General features: G+C 43.2%; 1 protein-coding gene across 2 annotated transcripts in view; it reads right to left on the bottom strand.

Annotated features, from left to right (window-relative positions):
- Nucleotides 1-12550, bottom strand: part of TXLNB (taxilin beta) — a 35404-nt gene extending 22854 nt beyond the window's left edge. Inside the window, exons 1-5 of one of the 2 annotated variants that reach the window (XM_061378460.1) lie at nt 12433-12539; nt 7818-7913; nt 7322-7738; nt 5283-5374; nt 1367-1537 (exon numbers count right to left, since the gene is read on the bottom strand). In XM_061378460.1, coding sequence (XP_061234444.1) covers nt 1367-1537; nt 5283-5374; nt 7322-7724 — 666 coding nt within the window. In that variant the 5' untranslated portion in view covers nt 7725-7738; nt 7818-7913; nt 12433-12539. Of the gene's footprint in view, nt 1-1366; nt 1538-5282; nt 5375-7321; nt 7739-7817; nt 7914-12432 lie in introns of both variants that reach the window. The other variant, XM_061378461.1, reaches the window with a different exon arrangement.
- Between the last annotated feature and the right edge of the window lie 562 nt (nt 12551-13112).

The following is a 13112-nucleotide window of genomic DNA, read 5'->3' as shown; positions in this document are numbered from 1 at the left end:
CCTGTAGTGAGATTAATAAGTGAGAATAATAAGTATCTGGGCAATAGTGTGAGGAATTCAACAAGTCCTGTTCCAAAAAAATTTACAAATATAGTAATTTTTTTTTCTCTATAATCCAGTTTCCACTGTTTTGTTCCACTTATATGGCTTGTTTAGAAATCTCAGTTAAGTCTATGCAAAGCACTGTACACTGTTCTCTTAAATGACTTAAAAATTAGCTTGTATCTCCATTGAAAGATTTTGCCCAAAGGAAGTCCGGTAAATCAATGTGGATCAATATCAAGGTGTATGGTTCAGGTCTGGTACAATGACAGACACAAATTTAATTGGCACTACCAGTTTTGTGCTACTATAACTGAGCACACAGAGATCTGCTTCTAGTTTTCCTATCTCTCTCTTATACTGCTTTTGTCCTTCTACTGGTGCACAGTTTGAGTGTATATGTGGCTGCTCCCCCTCCCAGCTATATTCTTACCAATGTACAATAGAAGTCAGATTTACACTCTGAAGGCCTGCTCCTGAGCTGGTGAAAATGGATGAAAATCCATTCCACTTAATAGAGGTTATATCAGGTGAAATTCTTGCTCATGACAATTTATATGTGTAATTTTGTACATAACTATATCCCCATAAGGAAGGATTTTGAATAGATCAAAGCAGAGGATTTTGTATAATAATACCACCACCATCACTAACATGTACTCGGGAAAAAAGAAGGATCACAACAGAAATATATTTCTTGAACCTAAAGTTTTCCAAGAAGTATAATCATGTTATAAATTTCACATTTAAATGGTGTGATGCACCAAGCAACAGGCAAGACATGGCATATGGATCCCAGCCTTTTGACACTCCTGAAAATTTCCTTTTTGAACTGATTCTTGTAATCCAAACAACTTCTACAAACAGAGCTGGCATTCTTCTTTTCTTGAGGTTTGATGTCTTTAGGTGAATGTCCTGATTGACCCTCACACATCACTTGAAAATGCCCAACTGCTCAAATTACATGAAAACATAGCCCAGCCTTCAGTAAGTCCCCTGGAGCAAAGCTGTTATTCTTCACACTTGCAGTCCCATGGCCTGGTCTGTTAGCACCACTGGTTTTCTCTGTGCTGGGCTCCCTTATAATGCAACGGGCACTTACAGCTAATGTGAGCAAACTCAACACCCAAAAATGCTTGGCTATTTCCAAGCAAGAAATAAAGACGACTTGGTATAAATGGGCCTCAAATCTACAGCATATGCATAATTATATATTGCATGTGCAGTTGAAAATGTCTCTTTGTTTTGGTACTAGAGCAAGATGGAAGGCAGCAGCATCGTCTTTTACCCCCCTGCCAGGTATCTTGATAAGGCCACTACTCACCTTGAGGTTTTTGTTGTGCCTCTGGAGCTCCCGGCACAGGCTCTCAAGCTTGCTGCGGGCGAGGATGGCTCGGCTGTGCTCACTCTGTAGATGGTCCTTCTCCTTGGTGATCTGGGCCTGCCTCTTCTGCAGGTACTTGAGCTTTTTTTGCTCAGCACGATGTTCTTCAAGCTGGGCAAAGAACAAGGATTAAAATGAAATAGAGACAGGAGAGGAAAGAAATCTAGATCATTTGGGTTTAGGAAACTCTTTACACTTTCTTAACCGCTTAGGAAATGTTCCGTTTTTATCAGCACTAATGGGAGAGGAGAGAGTGACCTGAAGGGAGTTGCAAGCCCGCTGCTGCAACAGTCCCAAGTGTGCTGTAGTGTGGGTGGGTGAACATAATTTTTACACTCTTGTCACACCATTTCAGCCTTTTCTTCCCTGGTCTGAACTTCTTTGAAGGACATCCGTGAGGTTTTTATCTGTGTCAATGTTAGGAACTTGAGCGGCTGGTGAGATTTCTCCACACCATGAGACAACGCAGGAGTTGCTCATTCTGGTTTTGCAGCTTCCTGAAAAAGAAACAGCTTCCAGCAAATTGGTGCTGGAAACCAGGGATGCTGTTTGTGTGGGGTCTTTGCTGCTGATGGAGGAGAATGCTCTGGAGGGAAGTGTTCCCCAAAATGATGAGTGGGCACCTCCTCCTCCCAGGCTCCTCTTCCTCACAGGAGCACATGGGAGCACTCCTCACTTGTGTTTCTGGAGCTGCCATCAACAATGCAGGTGGGTTACGGTGAATCAAACCTCTTTTGGGCTCTTTGGCTCCATATAATTGCTAAAGAAAACATGGACAATCCCTGACATTCACTTGGAAACCTGCTGTTCCTGTGGGTGCATGGGTCCTGCCTTCCCCAGACAGCTGGCAGGGAGGAGGATGTATTTGGAAGGGGAATGAGGGGCATCAACAGAATTGCTAACACCAGTCCCCACATAGGACAGTCACTTCTAGCATATGCCTGTTACTGCCTGTTTTGGAAAAATTCCCTGCATTACATATTAACACCATAACAGTCACATCAAAGAAGCATTTCACCTCTGAAGCTTTTACAGATTTTCTCCCTTTCCAAAACACAGCAGCCCTCCTTGCTGTATTACAGGCATGCATGCGTTGAGAGATATTTCTGAAGTTCAGATGTTTTTTGGTTGAAAAATATCAGCACATGAGCTGCAGTGTGCAAACCTTGATAATAACATCTGCTGTTAAGACTACATCATCTAGCAATATGGTACCACTAGTATTATTAACCCTGGTATGACTGGGAAAGTCTGTGAGTGCAGGGGAATGATGTGTAGCTCAAACAAGGTCAACAGCCATCATATATTACACTTTCTCTGCCTGAGGTTTTATTTTCTGCATATGTTCTGTAATTTATACTTACAGTACAGAGCTGTGTGTATTATCAATCAAATCACAGCTAGGCATGCCATGAAACAATGCAATCAGCAGCTTGGAGTATATTTACAGTTTATGCCCAACTTTCAGCATGTGTAATTGTGTGTTTTTACCCCAATAGATCAGAACAGGGGCTTTTGCATCTAATCAAGCCGCACTAGCTGAAATAATATTTCTAGTATTGTAGGGAAAAAATAGCTTCTCTGTAATGAAGGCTGACATTTGTTTTCCTTTATAAGCTTGATTTTGGCCTTTTCCCTTTCAAAAACACACAAAAAGGTTCCTATTTTGCATGTGCAGCCTGTGCTGAGTGGATAATGATTTATACAAATCTGAGAGGATTCACTCAAGCTGTGTGAGATATGGGGCTTAGAATAAAGTAGGTCTTAATTGTGATATGAGAAGTCTTCCAAACATTTTCTGCTTTTTTGTTTTTCCCCCCACAGAAATGACTTGTGCTAAAAGCTTGTATTTTAAAGTTCTCAGGAATGTCTCAGACACAGTCTTACTTTTGCACTGAAGAAGGGAATTCACTGGTAAACAGGAATGACAAAAGGGCCACCAATGATAAATTTTTAAGAATAATTAATGTTGGCTAAACCTAACTACAAATAGAAGGAATTCTGATTTTGGAAGGCTGACATAGAGAGGTGAACTCTCCACTTAAGAAAAAAAGTTTTATCTTGATCTCACTGAAGACAATGGTAACACTTTTATTTATTAGGGCATAGTTCTTGCACCCAGCACTTGCGAGACCCTCAGGACCACTGAAAATAAGCTGGTTACAAGCAATTCTGCAACAGCTGTTTGTAGAAAAAAGCTGAGGTAAAGCACAGCCTGCTTTACTAGCCCCAAGCATTCTGCCTACATCAGTATTAGTGAATAAAATGTTCTATAATGGCAAGAAGTGTGGCACAGCTGGTACCCAAAGGGCTATGCTATCTTGCTTTCCCGTCCCTGCAGGCATGGCTTCCTTCACACTAGCCCTGCCTTCCCTGATGACTTCCATCTTTTGGGGTAGCCCTTGCTATAGATTGTGCCGGGGCTTGTATTAACAGTTAAACAGTATATAGTCTGTGGGGTAGTGCTGGTGCTGCATAGTGTGCCTGAGCAGATCATCTTAAACCACAGCTAGCAGTAACAGCACTAACAGGGCTGAAGCCATTGCCAGCACCCAGCTCAGCCTGCACATGGCTGCACCTTCCCCTGAGCTGTGCTGCAATAAGTGTTTGTGTCACCACAGGGTTCACCCAGCCAGTGAGCTGACCCAGTTGGAAAACAGTGCGGCAAAGGTAAAAAGTGACCTGAAGTGTGTGATGGGGATAATAAGAGGGAGCAAAGAGTGATAACTACTGCAGCTTACTGCTGATAAGTTGTTAACCACAGTACACCCCTCAGCCATGCTAAGTAAGCAGTTTCAGGTTTTATCCAACAAGCTTTTAGTTGTATTTATCAAGTGGTTTAATTTAGTCACATTGCCCAGGATGTCAAAAATGAATACTCGGTATTTTCTTTTAGCACCTTTCTCCCACAGGGCAATATGGCCCCTGTTTTATAAAGTGCTTCAGTGATATTTGAATGCAGTGGAGAGTACATTACAGATGAAGAAGACCCATTTCAGTTAATCTGTGGGCATGAAGTCCCTTTAAGCATGAGCTAAACCATAAACAGCCTGAGATCATATTATGAAATCAGAGGATTTTACATGAAAAAAGGGAAAGCTGAACTTCACACTATGATGAGGCATGGACACATCTGTGCATAAAACCAGTTACAAAGTCAGTGTTCTGCTTAGCACATTTTTCAGCACTCCACATACTGTTAAATGCTGCAGTCTTCTCATTTGTAAGATTTCCACAGCTTAAGGCCATACAGCCCTTTAAGTAGAAGAAAACACTTGATCTGAAAATAACCCACCTTATGGAAAGAATAGAGTAGGGAAAGAATAGAGTCAGGGAGGTGGCAGTGTTACAGAGGTGACATGGTGGCAAGGGCTTTGACTCTTCATTTCACTGTGTTGTAGTTTCTGTCATGATCAGCCTCAGTTCTGCGTTTTCTGATCTTCTGCTCTCTAACATTTTCTACTAAGCTCTGATTTATTTTCATTTTGGTTAAATCACTGATACACAGTTTAAAGCAATGCTCGCATGCAGAGGTATGTAAAACTCCTTGCAGAAGGGGGAGGCGGGAGCCGAGACACTAGTCTCCGGTGTGAGCTGGTTTACTAGAATTGCCTTTAAGTACAAATATTCTGCCTCATCAGTTTTTTAACCCAAAGTCCAGCTTGTTTTCCTCATGTTTTACTTTCTTTCTCCTTCTCACCCATAATTGATTATTTGACCCTGACAATTATTTTGGGATATAACTACCAGCACAGACGGTATAACTACATGAGGTTTGACCACACTACATAGCATATGCTTTTTATACCTTCCTGTATAGACAGTTTGCACAGAAAAGAACCAATGCTGTACTAACCAGCTCAGCATACTTCTTAAATAACAGGTCCAGCTTCTCCTCTGGAGTATTCAGCTTGTTCAAGCTTTGCATCAGTAAGGTGGCTTCCTTCCCTTAAAAATAAAAAAAGCAGCAAAGATGTGATAGTAGAGGTAGTTTGTAGCTCATGTATTATTATGAAATTGTTTGTTTGATGCATGGATCTGTAAAAACTCCATGAGAAATGAGGTATTTTGGAAGGAAGGAATAAATTTTGCAACAAATTTCTGGATTTTTCTTCTCCCTGTATGAACAAACATGCTTGAATCTTCCTCCATTTCAGACCTCAGTAATGGGCTGTCTTCTAGCAAAAGAACTGGCTGTGAAATGTCTTTGTCCTGTATAATCTGATTTTCATTTAATATTTTTGCGACATTACTGGATCACATATATGGCACATTTGACTGAAACAGGATGCAAACTCTGAAACCAGATCTATTTGCAGGCAAAAACTGATCAAAGCTGGTGTACTCAGCTCCTGTGCTGCTCAACCCATACAAGACATGAGGAAGATTAAGTCAGGTATGAAGACTGTGGTGTTGATGGAAACACTCAGAGAAGCAGTTACTGCCAGCCAGGTGTGGACTACATGATAGGGGTGCAATCAGTTCCCTGACCTGACAAAGACAGTACAGGTACCAGAGACAGTCTAATAACTATCTGGGCATGCATAGCTAAATCACTACATAGCCATTTATGCATTGCTTCTCTTCTGATACCTCTTGGTATTCATTCCAGCCCTGCGTAAGAGCTTAAACTTGAACACTATTTGTTCATCAAATACAAAATCTCCCTGGTGTCCCTGGAGATAAGGATGGCTGGGGCTTGAAAGGTCTTTCCTATATGATCCTCTTTCCTGAAGCTGCGAGAGCAAATTTGTTTTCTGCTTTATGTTGGACTCATTCTGCTTCAGGCCTAACGCAGTTCAGGAATACTGCCTGTGAAGAAAATCCACTGTTTCACACTCAGTTCTTGCTACCGCACCAGTATAAACAAGTTGAAAAGAGCTTAAATAAAACCCTGGAGCGAAAACTGTTGCAACTGCAGCTGGAAAACTGAGCTTTGGTAGTGTTTTCACTGATAGTAGAGAGGTACCAACAACTGCACCAAACCCAAACCAGTAGAAGCTGATTAGCTTTCTTTTCCTGGATATTCAAGGAATTCGGGGAAAAAAAAAAATCCTTGCTCTGTCCTATGCTTAATCCCTTGTCTGTAAGAACGTCCTTTAGTGATTTTTCCCATAGGATTAGTCTGCTGTTGGGTTTGGGTTGTCTGGTGAAGTAGAGGCTTGAAGACTGTCCTGAGTTAAATGCAGAAAGGCAGATGACTTGCGTTTGCAAGATCGGATGTAGCTACATTGCTCTCTAGCGGCTGCCCAGTAGGAAGGACGTTACAAAAATCTGAGACTTCTTTCCAGCTCAGCTAACAGAGCCCTGCCATAGCCGAGCTGCTCTCTACGCACTGTACTTAGAGAAGATAAGCTTATTGGCTTATTTCATATAGTCTGTGATGAGTCTGGAGGTCTGCTAGAGGAAAGGCAACTCGGGCATAACAGTGAATTTGCTCTGCAGATTTCCACACCACATAGTAGCACCATTAACACCGTTATAACCGGTAATAAATAATACCTGAGGAAGCAGGGGAAGAAATAAATTTACTGAGGCACAAGCAAGAGGCCAGGTTTTCCTTTGTCTAAGAGGCAGCCTTGCACAGTGTGTCATCAGACTCATAGCTTTCGCTAACTAGTTTGGGCAGCCCAATAGTACATCAGAATTATGTGAGATAATCCAAAGATTTTGCCTTTTTAAAAGGAATAATATCTGACACAGCCTACATGTATCTGTTGGGTAACTGCTGAAGATAGTTATCAGTTAGAAGAAGGTTGTAAGAGCCGCTGTAATTTTCAGTGGTAACTAGAGGTCTGTATCATCCATAGCAGCAGCTCAACACTAGGAAAAGCAAGAACCAGGGAGTTTTTACTTCTGTTCACAGAAGGGCTGTATAAGTATGCAAGTACTTGCCTAGTCCTTTCAGGATTTTCTTCTCTAGCTTTTGCTCCTTGCTGCCACTGGCTTCTTTTGCTCTGGAAGCATCCCCAGGAGCCAGCTTCTCTTTCTCACTCTCCTCATTTACATCTTCATACTCTGCATCCTCCATGCTGCCTGGCTCTCCCTTCTCAGGCCTGTCAGTTCCTGTAGTGGCACTTTCCTTCTCCATTAGGCTCACAGCAGACCCATAGGTTTTAATAATGTCCTCCAGCTGCCGGCTCAGCTCCTCTGAGATATCACACACAGCTGCTTCAGGGCAGGCATTTGGTTGCTCCATGGGTGCTGGATCAGGGGCCTGAGAGCCAGGGGCAGATTTATCCCCTCTCTGCCCCTGGATGTCCTGCCCAGTTGAGGTGGGAGGCTGGTCATTCTCCATGGTTGGTGCTGTACCTGACAGCAAACAAATGGAGGATTAGTTTAAAAACACACAGAATTAGTCATCTAGCTGTTCCCAGAGGCTGGCCAGCACCTGAGTGATTTTGTGTGGAATTTGGGATGGCAGCTCATCTGTTGGCTCTGGCTTGATAAATACGTCACACTTAAATAAACAACTGAGGTGATTTGCCTGCAGGGAGAAAAGCAAACTACATACGTTCCAAGAGAAAAAGCCTGCCCAAATCTAATACTTGAAAATCAAAACCTCTTATTCCCATTGCCAGTGATGGCACACAAAATAACACTGGCGTCATTTATACCGTTTCCCTCCCCAAACATACGATTTGCCACATGTTTACTTTTGTTGATCTGTTTACCTGCAACACTGTCTACCAATATGAGCAGCTTCACTTCACAGCTGTATCAATTTCAATTCCCATTTTTCTCCCATCGGCACATCTTAAATCAATAAGTACAAAAGAGGAATATTTTAAATGAAACCTGTGCACTGAATATTGCTCTGTGGTCTTGGAGAGCCCAGCATGGTGCTTGATCTGCAAGAGGCCTGGCTTGGTACTGTCACAATAATGGCTAAGAACAAGATAAGCAGCTATAACACACTCTTCTTTTGTACTTGATGCTTGCTGTTGACAGATTGTTTGACAAAGTACAAAATATAGAATAAATCATAGCAAGGTAAAACTGACTGGGCGTAACATGATTTTGATAGTCTGGTATTTTCTGGGGTGAATTTCAGCTTACTTGTTCCCAGTTTGCAAAGGGAAGCTTCTGTTTTCTCACGTCTTTGAGTGGCTGCACTCAGCCAGATGAATACAGAGTCCCCATTCTGTCTGTGCTCCTCTGGAGGCTCCTCCAGCTTACCCAGGACATGATGATAAGGGTGTCAGTGAGAGTGTCTCAGGCACCTGCTCCCAGCTCCTCCAAGGTGTGTGCCAGCAGAAACAGCATCTCTGACTGTTTGTGGATGGTGTGTAAATTTCTACAGCTTTCAAAATCATAAACTCACTTGTCCAAAGACAGTCTATGATAAGAGAGATGTAATTTACTGTAATACATGACTCAGTGGTTGTTATTAAACTCTTTTCACTCAAAGTGATATTTGGAAGCACAGTGATAGCCATCACTAAGGCAACATTTTTCAAGTTGTCTAGCTATTTGACTGGGCATACAGGCAATACAGTCAAATATTATGGTTATCATGTCTCAAGCAAATAACTGAAGGCTTTGAGTGGGGGTCAAGATGTGCGTGAAAACTGTTAGCTGTAAATTCATACCCCTGCAGTTCTTCCAAAGGTACAACTTGCCAGCAGGAATGCTTGGGAAGACGTCTGGACCTGATCTCACAGACCCTGCCAGACAGACTCATCCCATTCGTTCCTTCCTGCTTGTGACATGGTCATTTTATCACTGCAAAGTGATTGTGAAATTACATCCACCTGATTTGATGTTACTGAGTTTAATTTACGTTGAAAGATTAGACCCTACATGTGCAATTTAGGTAAATAATTCGAGATAGCATGGGTGTAAGACTAGTTTGTGATCTTGTTTTAACTGAAGTTAATTGACTGCAAAATAATTCAAGGTCAGTAAGATTATTGTAAATGCTAAACTAGAAGCTCCACAAAATATATGATTATTTCTGACATGTTCAGACTAATGTTTACAATTGTATTCAGTAATTTGAGCTAATTGGCAATCAAGCAGCTAAAAATCTCAGGATCACCAGCTCTTGTCTAGACAGAACAAAAGTCTCACAAAGTATATTCCCAATTTAAACTAGCTATTTTTGTCATAGCATTCATCACAGAAGGAGAACAGGATCACTAAATGCTCCATTTCCAAATATTAATTTCTCTTCCAGCTATCTCCCCCATTTTGTGAGAAGGCACAAGTCAATGCAGTTCTCACTGCACCCCGGCTCTCTCCCTTGGCTGCCTCCCAACTCCCAACTGCATTGCTTATGGAGCAGCACTGTCCAGCTAATGGTTTCCTCCTACATGAATCACGAAGCATGCCTGCAAACACAGTAGGCTTTTAAGTCAATAGCAACAAACGATGCACAGTGTTTCTCAGTAATAAGGGAAAACCATGGGTGAATGAAGGAGAAACTGGATGTTTAGAATCAAGGACACAAGATGTTTAAAAGCAGGCACTGCAGGAAACCTTTTCTAACATACATTACTGGCTAGAAAGGGATTAGTTATAATCAGTTTCTAAAACGATGGCAGTTCACATTTGCTGAGGTTCAGGCCACCAGCATGGAATGGTGAGTGGGCAGGAACCACAGAAATACCCAGCAATGAACCTTTAACCCAAGGGTGCCAACCTGAGGGTCATACCAGGGACTGTATTTGCATGCATTAAAATTAGTATTTTAACATTTTGTTCCATTCTTCTCCAGGCTAAAGCAGATGACTGATAACAACTTTTAATCACCAACATTACGCCTATTAAGACTTCTGTACCATGTTTTGCATAATGGCTTCCATGCCTCACAGAGTTTCCATTTACGGAGACAGGGCAGCTCTCATCTGCTGAAACCAGCTCACTTACAGCCTTTAATGCTGGGAGACTTTACTGCTATTGGCCCCAGTTGTCCTAGCCCTCTAGCCTGTTTAACCTTGATGTATATCAGAAATTCTTCCTTATCAGGTCATAAAAGACTTTTGGTGCCAATCTCAGCAACACACAAAGTGTTTACATTATATGCTATCTTAGACACAGTAATGCTGAAAAATTAGGTGACTGAGCCCAGAAGAGGAATTCCTTGGTTCCTCCAGGAATTTTAGACCTGCCCAATTTTAGACTATCCACCTCCTGAAGTTTGTGACTTCTGCTACCCTTACAGTTGTCTACCGGCACCTGAATTTCCAACACAGCCTTATACTCTTTTATGGCAAGGGTTGCGGGGACTGACCAGTTATTTGACCAAGACTGAGCATTGCACCTTGTTTGCTGTTCTCCCCCTGCAGTCCCAAACCCTGGACCTGTTCCACAGCCTGAGATCAGCCTCTTTCAGGGCCCTAGTGTCTTGGATTGAAACTTGATCCCAGTCCCTTGTGGTTGCTGCCACAGATAGTCACTATGCCCCTCCTCCAGTGGAAACACCCCCTAGAGTCAGAGGGTGCTTCGGCCTCCCCACTGTGGGGGAGGCTCTTCTCCATCCTCCTCCTTCCTCTGGGATAACCCAGGAGGGAATGGAGCTCCTTGGGGCACAGGTGACCTCCAGTCTCAAGTGGAAGGTTACACTGGTCCCAGGCTGATGCCCTTCTGTAGGAGGACTCATGGCCATGCCTGCAGTCCCTCAGTGAGACTGTTGCTCGCAGCAGCAGCCGTGTTTGGCCCCGGTGGCACAAACCCGGGCGGCCTGAGCACACAACACAGCCACAGCTGCACTCAAAGGCAGCAGAGAAAGGTGGGCGGCTAAGCTCAGCCTGGTACTATGCAGAGTTAATTTGTCACTGACTGTACCCCTTAACATTTCACATTAGGGCACAATTTACCTTCTCTCTGCTTTGAAATCAGCCAGTACTTCCAAAGTAAAAGGTCAGTCAGCAAGAACCAGTGCCTGATTTAGCAGAGCTGCAGCAGCCATTCCTCTGCTGCTGGGAAAACCATGCCTGTGCTGGGCTGTGTCAGCCCACCCCTTGCACCCCCAGCGCTGACCTTGCTGCGAGGCACCATCCTGCCATGGACAAAGCACAGAACACATGTCCTTAGCTTCTCTTGCAGATTGTCCTGCGTGCTGTTGCAGAGTTTTGTTTATCTTCTTTTAAACAGAGTGATTCCCCTTCCTTCTTTTCTGGGATTTGCTTTCTCCTTCCCTTCTTGCAGCTTGAAGTTATGGGGGTTTACAGACTGGACTATATTTAGCTCTTGCCTCCCATGTATCCAGCAGAAGGACACATGGCACCTGCTCTGCAGCCAGGAGTTATTTTAAGCGCTTCTAAAATGGGTGTTGGTATTTAGCACTTTACGCTCAAAATTCTCGTACACACACAGAGTTCTCTAAAACAAAGCATTCCATATACTTGGCCCAGCCAGCATATGCTGATAAAATCTGAGAGTTTACCTCTACATAACACCAGACTTTACTACAGTAACACCTCAAAGCGGCAAACATGAAGCTCTGGAATGGCCCACACTGCTGTAGCTCCAGTTACCCTCCAGAAAGTCACAAATGCCTTATTATAGCCTAGGCACTGTCCCGTGTATTACTTCAGAAAGTGGAGATAAATCAGCTTTATCAACTGTGTGCTACATTTGAAAACCTTTATGATTTATGCACAGTTTTCTAGTGCGAAACTGAACAAAAATTTGGAGGCTTCATGGCAGGTTTTTCTAAAGGCATGGAAAGAACCAGACTCAAAGACTTTCTGAAGTCCCCTGCCTCAGCTCTCATGCCATACCTGAGTCTTGATCACTTACTCTTGTGACAAGTCAGCTATAGCCCCAGTCTTACTTAAAGGCAAGCTCTACCAAAGTCAGCTTCTCTTCAGAGAAGCACTTCTTACTTTCGCCAACAGCCTGAGATACTTGCTGGTTTTTCTCACACATCACACGGGCTTTTAAGGCTATTCCTAGAAAATGTGGTCTGAGAGTCTCAAAAGTAAGTACTTTACTTAGATTAAAGCCCTTGCACCATGCCACCAAACAGTGACAGCAAGAAAGCTGTTCATCAGACTTACCGGAGCAAAGAGGAGAGCTGAGCAGAGAAAAAAAGTCAAGCAGAAAGCTCAGACAAGGGCACGGCAGCAACAGGACACTGGTACTTTAATTCTGCCACCGAGGGAAGAGGGATGGGAAGACCAAGAGAGGGGGGAAGGACAGAATGACACAGCAGGAGCAAACACTGCAGAGACTGAATGCGTGCTTTGCAGGGGACCGGCTCTGATAGGCGAGCTGGGAGGCTGCGGGCTGTCTGGCCGCGTAAGCCAGCTATGTTGGCTATTCCCTGCTCCAGCAGAGATAACAGGAGAGATTCACCACTAGGGCCCTCAGAAACTAAAGGAAGGATTTGTACACAGCTGCTACTCTTCAAAATTAAGTCTTAATCCTTCAATGTCTTGATGCATTGCACTGTGTGAAATTTGTCTGTATTGACTATGGATTGGTCAAATTTGGTCTGATTTTCCTGTCAGTACCAGAAAGATTGGGATGGCTTTCCATGATGTGAACCTGGGATTTTTTAGAAACCAGTCTGCATTTTAATCATAGAATCACTGGCTGGATGGGGCCACAGGATGTCTTTAGTTCAACTTCTTGCTCCAAGCAGGCTTAGCTGTGATCATTCTGGTCTCTCAGGGCTTTACATTGATCTTAAAATTCTCCAGGGATGGAGACTGCATAACCTCCCTGGGAAGCCTGT

This window comes from Neopsephotus bourkii, unplaced genomic scaffold (assembly GCF_033783945.1).
Source record: "Neopsephotus bourkii isolate Nb327-2 ecotype Australia unplaced genomic scaffold, CSIRO-AGI_Nbou_v1 NB_1765, whole genome shotgun sequence".
NCBI classification, from domain to species: Eukaryota; Metazoa; Chordata; class Aves; order Psittaciformes; family Psittacidae; genus Neopsephotus; species Neopsephotus bourkii.
This window is presented reverse-complemented; position numbering and strand designations above follow the sequence as displayed.